Raw genomic sequence first — 15605 nt, 5'->3', positions numbered from 1 at the left:
GTTCCTATTTTTCTCATTCATTCCCCAAATAATATTTCTTGGACACCATAATTCTCTATCTCACAGGCTAACTTTTAAACACTGTATCAAGGCACTATGACACTTGTAGTATTTCTTATAAACAACATGCAGGACTATTAACTGGAAGAGAGTAGCACGTGGTTTTTTTCATGCCACATTTTCTATCTCCTTTGAATTAAATTTTTGATTAAGAGATCCAAGATAGTTTGATTAATTTCAGAGTAACATAACATCAACTCAGCTGCAGAAGCGAGAGGTTTCTTTCCGAGGTACCCTTTTTATTCAATCTAATCAATTTTTCATTAGGGTAAAGGTGTTTATCAGCGTTTAGCACACTAGCTTTGAGCAAGGTGCGTCAATCTTTGTAATGAACTTATTAATTAGAGTTAATTTAATTGAAGTGGAATTGAAGGGATAATTAATGGACAAACTGCTGATGAAGACAGAGAAGAGCTCTGTTGGTTTCAAACCTATAAACTTACTGAGGGAAATAATTCATTTCTTCTCTTTTCGCAGCTTAACCAAATGTTTCTTCAGGTGTACGATCTACTCTTACTGAATTTAGATATCTGAAGGTCATTTCCACAACAACAAAAGAGGTAATGAGTAAAGTATTTTCCTTTAGGATTCATTTAATTAGAAATTCAGAATTATGTTGTTTGTAAACTTTAAGCCATAAATGTAAATTAACAACATATTTTTATAAGCTTTGAATGAAAATTATATAACAGCCAGATAAATCTGAGGCACATGAGGCCAGATATTTTTACCGGGTGAACAGAAGCATATCTGAGATCTTTACTATTAATTCCAAGTTATTTTTCTGTCTTTCTGTAGCTAATAGCAAAGTTTAGTAAGATTTTTTTCTGTTCTTATTTACTTTCCTCAAAAGAAGAGTAGTGTAGTCATTGTGCTACTGTGTATATTGAGAGTTTAATATATGTTAAGTCTCTGTTTCGCATTGAGGGTATAAAGATGAATAGGACAAAGATCTCCGCTCACTATGACTAAACAGTCATTTAATGTACAGGTAAAATTAGATTTTCAGCTAGCAAAATAATTACAGTAGCATGAAAAAAATTCAGTCTAAATATGTAAAATAATGATATGTGATTTTGGCAGCCAATTTAATCTTTTAGTTAACATTTATGTCTTTATTTTGGTATTCATAGTAATATCATTTTATGAAGAGGACTGAATTACCTTTCGAGCTATTTAGTATCAATTACAAACTACCCTTTATAAAATAATTCAGGTAATATATTACAATAACTTCATATGAAACAAAAAAGGGGCTATTATGCTTGTTCCTTCCTACTTGGATAATTGCGGGAAGCAAATCAGAAAGGCAATTGAAAGCAAGCATTATTTTATAGCTAGTCTTAGTATGCCTGTTTTACTGAGGGAGGCATGCAGACCTGAACCAAATAGCTTTACTATGTAAGTAATTATCTCTATAAACTTTAATTGGATATTTTTTGTGGAAAGGATTTTTTTTTAGTGTAGATAAAAACTCAGCAGAAATAAGTAAATGCTTATTTTGATTCTTGTAATTATAAAATATACTTTTTAAGAACAGAGTACAAAACAACTTATTGTGCTAATGCACCCATGCTTGATAAATGCTGGTTGGCGATGATTTCCTAAAACTCTTTAGTGAGACATTCAAGGCCTTCTCTAATCCAGATTCCAATTTATGTTTCTACTCTCTTACGATTATCCTGTACATATTATCTGCTCTAGCAGACATGAATTTTCTAACCGAGGTTTCTGGTTTCCCAACCTATTCAAAGGTGTATGGCCAAAAGATGAGGGAGGAAGAATGAAATAGGAAGGAAGAAAGGGAGAGAAAAAGGAAGGAAGGAGAGAAATGAGAGCGGTAGGGAAGAAGGAAGAAAACGCACAATAAATCAGAGTGGGAGGGAGAAAGGAAGAAACCTTGTCTCTTCAATACTGTATCTACTTATGGGTTCAACAGAAAATTTCCATCAATATTACAAAGTAGCTTACAGAAGACTTCCTTTAGCCTGGGCTTCCAGGATTCAACGTGTAGCAGATGAAGAGTAGCAGATAAATCTGTCACGCTAACATTGATTCACAGGGTAGCAGCGATGTCACTCAGGTTTCTCAAAAGGCCAGGAAATAGCGATTTGTAAAAATTACTAGTCTTTTTTTTTTCTTGCTAAAAATAAGCATGTGAATTAGCTACCTTGTAAGACTTCATTTAGTTTTATGCCATTAGATCATACTAATAGAGGAAATAATTTGCATTTCACAAATCTGACATTTGGAGAACGAAACCCAATCAAGAGTTTTATGTGGAAGCTGCTGTGGATTGATGAGGAATTAAGTATGACAAACCACAATGAGCCTTTAGGGTACTTCTACCACAGTTACTAACATCATCACCACCGCTACTTCTATTCATAATGGTTAATACTTACTGTATAAGACACTATGCTAAGTGCTTTGCACACACGAACTCATTTAAACCTTTCCACAATTGTATAAAGTAGTCCTACTGTCATCCTCATTTTACAGACAAAGATACCCAGGCACAGAGAAGTTAACTAACTTGCGAAATGTCTCAGAGCTAGTTAATGGCCAGTCCAAAATGTGCACCCAGGCAGTTCAGCATCCGAGTCTCTGTTCTTAACCCCTTAACTGCTGAACAACAGGTTCAGAGAAGGGGGCAGTCAGCGTGGGCAGGACTGAGAGTGGGCAGACCCATTCACTGAATCTAAGCTTTATGCCGAATGTTTTCATTTGCTCAATACTGCTAGTAAAATGTGTCCTTTTTTTCTCCTTTCTCCTCTTTCTCCTTCCTTTATCTTTCTCTTCCTCCTCCTTCTCTTCCTCCTCTTTTTTCCCTTCTTTCTCATTTTCCTCTTCTTTTTCTCTTATTTTGAATTTTATTTTTGCTTACACGGTTTGAGTATCCCAACAAAATTTATCCTCTTCTCTATTTCAAACTTCTCTTCCATCTCCTCGTCTACATCCTGCCTCTCCAATCAGCCTCATCCTTTCCCAACTTTCTTGCCTCGTTTAGAGACATTAACATTAATCCCAACTTCCTTTGCTTCATACTTACAGCTCTTCTCACCAAACTTCTATACTGTTTTTTCAGCAAGTCCTGTCTATTTTGCCTTTAAATTGTCCCTTGGATCATCCTTTTCATTTCTATTGTCTCCAAACTAATGCTCTCATCACCTCACACTTCTGTGACAGTCCTCTAACTTGTCTCCTAGCCATCAAAGTTCCGCTGTTCACACTCTCTGACATATCTATATGATGGTTCTCCTAAAACAAAACTCTCATCATATTAGTGAGTGCATCATTGTTACTAGTGAATTGAGTTCTCCATTGTCTAAAATATCATTTCTAAGCTGCACTACTCATAATTGGGCTCGACCATATTTTTACCTCCAAATACTCTTTTTTCACTGTCCCATGTACATAATGATATTTCTCACAGTTGCATCTTTGCTAATAGAAGTATAGCATGAGTGTTCCTTATTCAAAATGCTTGGGACGAGATGTGTTTCAGCGTTTGAACTTTTTCAGACTTTGGACTATTTGCAGAATACATACCTGTGGAGCATCCCTAATCCAAAATTCTGAAATGCTCCAATGAGCATTTCCTTTGAGTGTCATGTTGGCATTCAAAAAGTTTCAGATTTTAAAGCATTTTGGATTTTGGATTAGGGCTGTTCAAACTGTAGTAGTGGTAGTGGTGGTGGCGGTGGTGGTAGTGGTGGTAATAGAATTTATAATGGGCCAAGCTTTGTACTAAGTACTATATACATAACTTCAAGTAATTCCCCACAGCATATCTGTGAAGAATGTCCTATGATTTTATAGAAGAGTAAACTGAGGCATACAGTAATTTGCCCAAGGTTACATAGCTATCAAGGAATAGAGGCTGGGTATGACCCCATGCATCTGATTTCATAGTCAGTGCTCTTAAGTACTTTCTGATACTTTTCCTCTAGTTAAAAAATAACCCCCTTCTAAACTGCCACCTTTAAATGAAGGCAAGAAATGTTAATAAATGTCTCCTTGAAAATTTCCAAAACTTATCAAAGTAGAATCACTTCTCTGAATGCCTACCGAATTTAGCATATTTTTCCATGTAACCCTCAATATAATATTAAACCAGAATGTATTTGTTTCTAATTATTTCATGTGTATTCATCTTATCTCCCTAATTAAACTGTAATAGTCTACGCTAGAATGGCATCTTCTCAAACTGCGACTCATAAGTGGGACATAGAATTAGTTTATGGGTTGCAACCAGCATTTAAAAAAATAGACTTGAAAAAAGTATCAGTGTATATCAGTTTGTAAATGTTTGTTTCAATTATGTAAGTATGTGCGTGAATACATATACATATACTAGGTCACAATGTGAATATGTGTTTAAGACTTGAGATCATGGTCAAAAAATTTGAAAGCCACTGTTCTAGAGGGCAATTTCCATTTTGTTACTCTTTTATTCTTATAGGATCTATCACAATGCCATGTACTTTATAGTAAGTGCTCAATAGCAACTTGGCTGATTGAATAAAATTATTACCTGCCATTTCTAATCATATTATTATAATTAAAAACTCAGTGTTGAACCATTATACACATCATAATATCTGTACATGTTTACTCTTCATTGTGATCATGTTTAGCCTTATATTGTCAATTGTTTTTTTTAGATTGGGGCTGTTTACAAGATAATGTGCTTAAGTCATCAAGCTGTACTTAGGCCTTTAGAGAGGCTAGTTTCTATTAGTAGTTCCATAAAGTGAGAGTTAAGAAGATAGGGTTATTGAATGCCTATTGAATTTATTGACTATGCAAATGAAAGATTCTTCTTCCCAGTAATACTGAAGGAGAAATTTTAATGGCAAATTAGCTAAGCACATTTCTTTCCTTTTTATAAGACAACTACATTTCATTACTTTTAATATTTATTTCTATCATCACTTTACTAAAATTTGTATTAAGTTTAATAAGTGTGTTTTAAAAATTAAAATATCATCTTTAGTTAAACAATATTAAGCATTCAATTGTATTACATTTATTAATCTCACCATTTGAGCAGTCTGGGCCAGTCCAGTTAGGGTCACAAGTACAGGAGCCACTTTCTTGAAGGTATGTTCCATGACCAGAGCACTGGTCTGGACACATGGTCTTTAGTATTTCACAATTGCTACCACCCCAGCCGGGATTGCAGTGACATTCCCCATGGATACACACACCATGATTAGAACATCCAGGGTCCAGACAGTCAGCTAGTGTAGAGAAAAAAAAAAACAACTTTATTAAATCTAGAAGATACCATAGTACATGTAGGATAAAGAATTAAATCCTAATCTAATGAACATTTTTGGATAATCAAATATTTATACCCCATTTTCAAGAACTTGTTTCTGAAAATGCAGAGGATTGTAATAAAATAAAGCATTAAGGACCAGTCCAATGCCATTTAGGTAATTGGAACTCTTGTGAGGATTTGTAATTTTCATGAATTACACACACAGGCTCTTGAGGTTTCAGACTATTGCTCTCTGTTCTGCCTAATCAGAGAGTAATAAGTATTGCCTTCTCTATAACAAAATCTGTATCAGCTGACCTAATCCACGACCACTGAGTACTGACAGCTGTATGGGATCTTCAAACTGTTTGAGAAATAAATGAGTTGCATACTTTCTATCCTTCTTAATTCACTTTAATGTGCTTTAGATGACGAGATTTAATTTAGCAATTTGACTCAATAAAACTTTACACTTGTAGGGTCAATGGCCTGAAAATTTAATTCCAGAGACTTAATTGCATTACTTTGTGTGTGCAGATCGATAAAAATCAATTTGATTGAAGAACGGAAATGGTGCTTTTTTGCTTTTTGAAAAAACAATTCGACTGCATTTTACAGGATAGTATCTTGACTCTCGTCATATATATACACAGTTATGGAACAAATCTGTGGTGTACTTTTTTCACTAGCATATTATGTTCGCTACTCTGTCTTTCTAGAGATGCCAAAATGCTAGATTTAGAAGCTGCCATCAACGTGAAAAAACAATAAAAAGAAAAAAAATCGACAGTCGACTGTTGGTTTCAAGGCACAAATGTTTCCTTATTTCTCAGAGTAACGGAAAAAAAAAAAGAATTCTTCATGCTACTGAAAAAGAGCAAAGGAGCTTTTTGGTATTTGTTCTTTTTATTAGTTAAAATGCTAATAAAACAATGCATTCATAAATCTGGAAATCAAAATTGCTTTCATAAGGAGGCTTATAAAAAGAGATTCATTTGCCAAGCTACAGATTACAGATATAATCTGTTTCTTTATGAAGATAACAACAGGCTTCTATAAATATTGACATGTTTACCTTCCTCACAGTTTTCTCCTTTGTATCCTGAGTTGCAAGCACAAGAGCCCATGATGCAAATCCCACGACCCCCGCACTGCGGGTCAACGCACTGGGTAGTCGGCACGTCACACTCGGTGCCCTTCCAGCCGCTGAAGCAGAGGCAGCGGCCCTTGGAGTACTGGCCGTTGCCGCTACACAGCACGGGACAGGCTGCTGTGAAACAAAACACGACAGAAGAATGAACAGCCACATTCTCCACCGAGATTCCGAAAGAAAAGACATCGCTGGAACAAGTAGTATGCCACTTTCCCCCCCTTTCTTTCTTGTCTCGGCAGTTTTCTGAATTACTTGTGTTTCTACAGCTTATTTATATCGGCTTAAGAAAAGACTCTAACGTGCATACCTCTTGAACAATCCGGACCCAGAAATCCCGGAAAACAATGGCAAGTTCCAGAAACACACTCTCCATTTCCATGGCAATTTCGGGGGCATTCCACCACAGACTCTGAAGAAAAGAGAAAGAAGGAACACTTGTTGTATAGCCTGCCTCTTGCAAAGATAAACTGTGTCACTTTGATCCTCATTTACACTAGATTATTCAAACAGTAGGGCAAAGCCTTGCCACTTGGAGTGCAGATTTTTAAAGTGTTTTCATGATGTGCTCTCCTCTCCCAAGGTCATTCCAAATAATATTTTCTTCTGGTGCTTCATGGGTCTGTCACATATTCTCACATAAACAAGTTAAAAATATTTCCCGCATTTTACCTGGGCTCTTACACCCCAGGCAGCACCCCCAACTTGGTAAAGATAGTTTAGTTTCTACTCAACACAGTGTTTGGGCCGCAGCCTGCCAACAGCTCCTTTGCAGACACGGCTCTTACCTATAACGATGGTATTAAAAGACACCTGCTCTGCATTTTTCCCATCGTTATAAAAAGCCAGATGCCAGATGCCGGAGTCCAGGTACTGGATGAAGCCGGCCTCGTGCAGGCTGACGGATCTCGCCTGCCGCCCGGCCCTCTCGGACTCCAGCAGGTTCCGCTGCTCTCTGGCGATCAGCCTGCTGCCGTCCAGCAGCTCCACGAAGTCGTACTGGGGGGAGGACGAGCAAAACTGTTTTAGTCGTCAGAAATACAACACGGAGGCTGCTTCTCTCTTTTCTTTTTTTCATCAAGCTTGTCCCCTTCGCGCGAAGAAGTACAATGTTAGAAGGAAGTTCCTGATTGACAGGTCCAAATGGTAGACGTCTTCTCTGCATAGCATCGACACGGATGAGCAAAGTTAGCCGGATTTAAGCCTCACAGCTCATTTTTTTCCCCTTACTGAGTAATATGGTTTCCAAATTTATTTCATTCTCCTGATTGATAAAAAGTTTGATGAGTGTGGAGGATGCAAACATAAAATCTACATACACTTACATTTCAAATCCGGCATGCTTACTTTATTTTTAATTAGTTTTTTTTTTTATCCAGATAGCATAGTTGTACATATTTTGGGGATACATGGGACATTTTGATACCTGTGTATAATGTCCAATGATCAAATCAGGGTAATTGGGATTATCTTTTTCTTGTCTTGGGAACATTGCAAATCTTCTCTTCTAGCTATTTTAACATACACAATAAATTAACTATAATTTCCCTACTGTAATATCAAATACTAAAACTTATTTCCTTCTAACGGTATGTTTGTACCCCTTGACCAACCTCTCTTTTCACCACCCTCGCCCCTTCCCTTCCCAGCCTCTGGTCATCATGCTACTCTCTGCCTCCACGAGATCCACTTTTTTAGCTCTTACCTATGAGGGAGAACATGCAGTATTTGTCTTTCTTGTGCCTGGTGCATTTCACTTAACATAATGCCCTCAGTTCCATCCATGTTGCCAGCAGGCTTACGATAGTTAGACCATCAGACAATCTCGTACGGTCTTCTCCTCTTATTTTAATACTCATGCAGTAACAACGACAGTGGAAATATTTACTCTGTGCTGGGATTATTTTTAACCCTCACAGGAACCCTTTTAGGAAGGTATTCATATTCACACTTTAAAGACAAAGGAAACTGAGTGTTGAGAAGCGTCAGCAGGGTCAGCCATCTGGTGAGTGGTGGAGCTGGTCTGTGAACTCAAGGGCACTTGGCTCCAAAGCCAGGGCCATTTCCACCATAGCACTCTGTGACCCTGTGACCACCAAGCGCCACGGAGAAATGCATGGGCTTTTACTTAGTTACAGTTAGAGTAAAAACATGTACCAAGATGCATTTACACCTTTGATCAAAAGTCTAAAAAATTAAACAATGGAGGGGTCCTGAAGGAATGGCAATAACAGTAAATGTGCCCAATTACTATTATGAAGTCAGTCATCGGCAAACATAATTGTTTTTTGTTTGACTGAGATTAATCATGAATGTTGGGTGGCTGGAAGAATTTAACTGGAGAATTTAAAAAGAATTAAAAATGTGAAATGTGATTGGTAACACCAGGGTAAAAGTTTGTAACCAGAGATAATACAGTGAATTTGGAAGACAATGAAAAGACTTTTCAACATTAGTGTCAAGGCATTATTTAGATAACAATTTCTTAAAAGTACAGTGATTTAGCTTCTACAGGCTGTTACCCAGTTTTATTTTATTCCCAAGACATGTTTATGGTGAGAAGTACACTATATTACTATATATAACTGTGAAAAATACAACATAAAAACCCTTGATTAGGATTCAAAAATGTATTTTTCATTAAATCTTACAAGGATGAAACTAATGACTGGTGTGGATACCTGACCTGCAAAAATTTCACTGGAGTTCTATTCTAAAATTTTCAGAGGAAAATTAATTCAGCAGTTTTGAAAGGTGTCGCTATTTCAAGCCATTCATTTCATCAGACTTAAACATTTATGTTAGCATGGCGAGACAGGAAAAAGTTTCTTCTTATGGCCCAATGCATATAAACATTTTTCTCCCTTAACTAAACACAGTTAATTGAAAAAGTGAAAGGGAGGAAAATTTGAGTTTTAGCTGGTCTTTCAAGGCAAAAATCACAATAATCACCGTTATCATAGAGATCAGCATTTGCATCACACTGTGAACAATGAAATGAGGCTGGGGTGGTGGGTGGGCACGATAGTGGGGGTGGGGTGGGGGGTGGGCAGTAGCCTACAGGCTCTGAGTATCTGTCCAGTTCTAGGCTCTTCTGTATGGGGCGTTTCACACATGACTTCAGGAGAGCTATTTGAATACCTAAAGAAAAGTTCCCTACTTAACACTAAAACTATTTCTACCTCAAATAACCAAATTATATGGAATGCAAATATTTAATGACCTTCGTTCTTAGGGTGTAAAGTGATCACTTAAGGCTAAACTTGAGTTTTGCTTTGTAATATTTATGCACAAAATAGAGACATGACCTTTTTTGGGGGGCGGGGAGAAGTCTTTAGGATCCTATGCGATTTTTAGGGTGAAATTCTTTGGGCTAGCTCTTCAGTCACACCACTTTGGGGGAGCTATCATGAGACAAAGCTTATACTTGATAAAGGTTTCATATAAATTGGAACTATCTTTGTACGAAAGCAAGCTCCTTTAAAGGTAACTTTCTTATGATCTAATATTGCCAAATATGCATGCTTTAAAAATCCCTCTCATTTAAAGTTGCTTTAAACTACAATGTATTAACAGGTCTTTGTAAAATCAATAGAAGAAAAGTTTGCCCATGTTTTTTGTATGTATGTTGATTATCTAATAGACCATTTAAACACGCAAATAGATTTTTTTAAAGTATGTCAGTGTTTCACTTCTGAACGGTTAGACAATCTATATGTTTAATTCAATTCTGTTACTAAAATGATTAAAACTCAGAATCTATAAATACTTAACTGTGTCCTTTAACCAACTTTTTGGTGGTGGCAGAGTCTTGTTGTAAATCATTGGAATATAGAGAAGGAAGGGAATTTAGAGATCATCTAATCCAATTTTCTCATTTGACCAACAGACAGTGAGGCTCGGAGACGTTAAGTGACTTGTGCAAGGTCACAGAGTCGCAAAGTGGTGAGGGTGTGCTTGGAACCCAGGTTTCCGACTCCTATTCTTGAACAGCCTGCAGCAGGTGCACCAAAATGCCACAGGACACTTAACCGTAAAGTGCTCAATGGCTTCCTTAGGCCTCTAACCGTCCAGGGGAAAGAACTGGGAGGTGGGGGAAAAGAAAGGCAACTGATTCCTTGGCAACAATCAAATGGACAGTTTTATAAATAGTCACTGAGACTTTCAAAACTCATGTGACTATTCTGAATGGCTGGCCAATTTTAATTATTTCAGGTTGATTTATTTAACGTTCCCCAGAAACGGAGAAATGTTCAATTTGGCCTGCTTTATAGAATATTTCATGTCTAAACACTGAACTCAGAAACAGCTGTCTGCTCTGCTGATCTTGAATAAACCAGAGGAAGGAACTATAATAATAGCTGTGAAGCTTGAGAAAATGTATAACCTACTTAAACACATATATTGTGGCAGAAAAGAAAAGTGGTTATCACATGTGTTGTGTTTAAATACCAAAAGAACTATGAGGTAACCTGAAACTGCACCTTTTATTTCTCTAATCTTATATGTTATATACAGCTTGCAAAGAACTGACCCCAAATCTTTAAATAAACCTTTCAAGCGCACAATAGACAATTTTTATCTGAAATTATTTTCTGGAATTTATAAGCTACATGCTCATTATTGTGCTCAGCTTAGAGGCATACTTCTTGAATTATACACAAATAATGTATAATCCATGTCTGTGGTTTCAGCGGAAAAATATTTTTTCATATTTTACTGGATAATTGCTATAAATGCAATCTGTCTACTATAATTAAAGTTACAGAGGTCTGCTTCCATTTAAGAAGATCTGGTTATTATATCCTAGTCGGTGTCACCTATAACATGAACTGGAGTCAAGTCTAAAATTTAAAATTGGACACTAGTACATAATAAGAAGTATTTGATGTGTAAGGATCAAAGACATTTACTTTAATGATACAGATATGAAAAATGTTAAGTAAGAAAAATGAATACACTGAAGCCTGACATTCAAAAATTTCACAGCCATAAAATTTAAATACGTATATGAACCAAATCCATGATTACATTAGAGAAAGCATGCTGAAATTTTCTCACCCATCTTTCTTTAAAGATATAATTTCTTTATTAGTATATGAGAACTTTTCTTCATAATGTATCTTCTCAGGTTATAAAAAAAATTTCTCACAACATTACATAGTATAAAGCATACATGAAAATCCTTATTTTATAAATCAAACTAAATCAGCATGAAATCCCATGGGTAAATAAACTAATTATCAAATATAACTTTAAGGTCATCCAACTGTCAATTTTAATTAACCAATTATTACATTTTTGAAATTCCTCCATTTACAAACATAAGAGTTGATCTTGGGAAAAGTCTCAGTTCCAATTTTATGGTAGGGAATTTAAATAATTTCTCTTAAACACGATGGAACCTATTTTAAGCCACAATTTACATTTCCGCACTATGACCCGGTACTGTATCAGATTACAGAAAAGCCTATGGAATTGACAGCGCTCTCCATTGGTGATTGTTATTGTGAGGCAAATTTTATGCCAGGGAACTGACTTCAAAATTCCTTGAGATTTAGGATTATTTGAGTTGTTTTGAGGACCACACTGATGTGATCCCATTTGGTTATCTATGAAAGTTCTTTTGCCTCTTTATTTTGGTGCCAATCACTTTGGAAGAGGGACAGTAGCTTGAGTTGATAAAGGTCCTACCATCATATTTACGTTTATGTTCCCATAATTTCTTTACTAAGAGTAAATCTGGCATAAGTTAAAAAATACATTTCGAACAGAATGAATACATGTTTGAGATGAATTTGTTATGCATTTATGACATGAAAGGAATAAGAGCATCTGAAATCATAGAAATCTTCGTAAAACACTTGGAACATCCATGGTGTTTTACGAGGTGCTCAGATGATGTTCAGTACTCATTAAGTCACTCACAAAATTTAGTACATTTTAATTAGTCAATAATGACTGAAGCAAGTCAGAAAGAAAATATCATCCTTCCTGCCACTCATTCACAAACCTCAAAGTGTGTGTAACCTCATTCAAAATTCTTTCTACTATAAAAGGTCAATTCAAAAGTGGTCCAACAATTAACCAAACAGCTGAACTTAGGAAGAAATGGAGTAAGTTAAAAAAAAACGCAACTAGTCAAGTTTTCATTTTGTCGATGGCAAAGCCTAATCTTACCTGAGTGTGGGAAGGTGGTAAACCTTTTCGGCCATATACTCCGATCAATGCATCCTTCTGAAGAGAGATATTGAATTTAAGAAACTGTGGCTGATCAATAAAGAGCTGTGATCTCCAGAAGATCCCGGGAGGAACCTCTTGAATTGCTCTTCGGCCAATATCAAGTTCTCCGGAATCTATGGTGTTGTTTTCTTGTGTAAATCCACCCAATTTTCCTGGATGTAAGAGATCCACTGATGAAGAATGAAAGATTTTTAAAAACAAAACAAAACGGGTTTTTGAAATTCTTGAAAAAGTTCTCTTTTACTAAATGCTCAGACATTTCATCTTTTTCTCATAAAATGCTCTCACAAAATTTTCACTTTAAAAGCTTTTTTTGTTAGATATTGCTGTTTTACTAATTCTGATTTAGCACATTCTTTAAGATACTTAAGTCAAAATCCTTTGGCTTCCCCCAAGGTATGCCTATTACTAAAGCTGTTTTCACACCTACAGTCTTTCTTTTTCACTTGAAACATAATTATCTTACAAATTATATGTCTTGTTATTTCTTGGGAGGGATTTAGTCTAGTATTTATCAGTCATTCTAAACATACCATAACAGTGCAAAGTGTAAATTAAGGCAGTATGGATTATGGAGATTTCCAAATCAATTCTTAAACAAACCACAAAACCAATCAATGCCACTGATTAATGTAGTTTTCTCTAAAGTACATACAAGAGTGAGTGCAAAATCAGATGCTGGAAGGGAAGCAGAGAGGGTTTTGTAGGAACATTGTGAGGAGAAAGGAAGGAGGGATGAGCTTAAATTCTCACAAAGTTTTTGATGTAGCTGTCACAACTCTTATTTCAAACTCACTTTCAGCCTCAGTGGGCACACTATGCTGCTCCTCACTCTGGCCTTTAATCCGCAGGAACAAAACCTCTCTGCTCCCGGATCTGCCACCTCTTAGGGACCATCCCCTCTCTACCTGGATAGCCCGCATCTAGAAAACAGATCTAAGACTACTCTCTTTTGGTACGGCGTCCCCTTTTCCCTCTTTGCCAAGGTTCCTTCTCCGTTACTCTGAGGGGGTTAGTGACAGAAGTTTCACGATTTGCCGTAAGTGGAAATGGAACCACATTTTCTCTCAGGCAGAAAGGGTCCCTGAAGGCTGAGGAACAGAATGAAACTGGGCAAATCATCCTGTATCAATTCAACACTTTAAAAGTGATAACAAAGTTGACTCACTACCAACTTTCTTTTCCTAACATTAAACTGAATATAGTCTACAGAGAAGTTAATTCAAAATTTAGAGGACATAATGTCAAGTCTGAGAGTTGTAAATTATCTCACCTGAACGACAGAGGAAAGAGTCTTCTGACTATCTGTGAAGAGTTATTACATTAACACTGAGTGTATTTTTACTGTGTGTCTACTAGGCACAGCACTATGGGTGATAAAAACAAACATAAACTAAGGAGTAGAATCCTAGAGATGATCTACTCTGGCTACCATAGCTCCTGCCATCAAGCAGCTGATTACTGGCTGGGGAGACAACACCCAAACTGATAATTCAATGACCACCTAAAGCAATACATGAACAAAGGTCGGAGGAAGGTGGTATTACTACAGGCTGGAGGTTGGGAGATTTCCCTGAAGAGTTGAGTTCTGAGGTATATACTGAAGGACAGGTAGGATAAGGTTTCTGGGTTGGGGTAAATATCATGATCACAAGCACGGCAATGGAACTAGACAGGTGTTAGGGTGAAGGTGAGCACAGAAATCCATCTGGCCAGAAAAGAAGTTAAGAAAACTGGGTTTGAAGTTAGACAAATCTGGGTTTGAATCCTGGCTCTGTCACTAATTAGCTGTTTGACCTTAAGGAAGATACTAAACCTCATCTACAAAATGGAAATAGCAGCGCAATCAGTGGACCCCTGTAAGGGTTACACGGGGTACGATACATGAAGTGCTGATTGTAGTGTGCGGCCCTCGGTAAGTACTGAACTGGTTTGTCATGGGCTAATGGGACATGAGGTTGCAAAGGGAAAACGGCATCAGTTTATGGAGGGCCTTGAATACCATGCTAAAGAATATGGTCTTTATTTGTTATGTTGGTGATTTTTTTGTATTTTGTATTTTCATTCCATCAAAGGGTGTTATTACACCCTTTTCCATGAAGATGTACACATTGATAGCATTCTGTTACTGTGCATATCACGTATGGTATGTTTTAAAAATACATACTTAAAGAAGACTTATGGGTAAACTGTATTTCAAAGGCACAAAGGCACTTGGTTTTGTGTTGCGGTGTGTGTGTTTGTAAACAAGAGAGACAGAATTCAAAATTACTAAGAAAAATGCCCTGCAACCAGAGATGAGTAAGGCAGATACCCAGTGTACGGCCGATGGGATCTGATGCAGTTCACAACAAATTCACACTTACAGATAAATGAGAGGTTTGAGGGAGAGTGTATTACCAGGAAATGTTAGGATTGCTTTCTACTTGGACTACCGCATCCTACAATGACACATGTACCATCGGTTGCAAAGGACAGCGATCGCTAAATGGAGACCCATTAAGGGTTCAGACCAGGCTAAAGGAGAAATGAAATCTTGTTTCAGGAACATTAAAGTGCAGTAGTGTGGGAAGCCTGGAGTGGACAGATGAGTGAGGACACAGTTGCAATAACCCCGGAGGAGGCAGAAGGGGGCCGTAGAAGGAAGCTTAATAAAAAGACATTATTTACAACCTCACTTCCCCTCTTCTTTCCCAATGTCCATAATCATGGCAGTTAATGACCCTTCAGGTATCAGGTCTATTTTTCCTGAATGAATTTAGTAATATAAAATGCTCTAAGGAATAAAATTTCAAAATTGAGTCATAGTAAGTAATCATTGTAAGTTTTCATGCATCAACTTAGATTATAAACTGTGCATCATTCATAGATATCTTAAATATT

General features: G+C 36.8%; 1 protein-coding gene across 1 annotated transcript in view; it reads right to left on the bottom strand.

Annotated features, from left to right (window-relative positions):
• TENM3 (teneurin transmembrane protein 3) overlaps positions 1–15605 on the bottom strand; it is a 216801-nt gene that overhangs the window by 99468 nt on the left and 101728 nt on the right. Inside the window, exons 4-8 of the mRNA XM_012657467.1 lie at positions 12660–12874; positions 7268–7478; positions 6790–6891; positions 6405–6599; positions 5106–5306 (exon numbers count right to left, since the gene is read on the bottom strand). Coding sequence (XP_012512921.1) covers positions 5106–5306; positions 6405–6599; positions 6790–6891; positions 7268–7478; positions 12660–12874 — 924 coding nt within the window. The remainder of the gene's footprint in view (positions 1–5105; positions 5307–6404; positions 6600–6789; positions 6892–7267; positions 7479–12659; positions 12875–15605) is intronic.

The sequence above is a fragment of the Propithecus coquereli genome, unplaced genomic scaffold (genome assembly GCF_000956105.1).
Source record: "Propithecus coquereli isolate 6110/MARCELLA unplaced genomic scaffold, Pcoq_1.0 Scaffold543, whole genome shotgun sequence".
Taxonomy (NCBI): domain Eukaryota; kingdom Metazoa; phylum Chordata; class Mammalia; order Primates; family Indriidae; genus Propithecus; species Propithecus coquereli.
The sequence above is the reverse complement of the archived record's forward strand: the minus strand, read 5'-3'. Positions and strand labels throughout refer to the sequence as shown.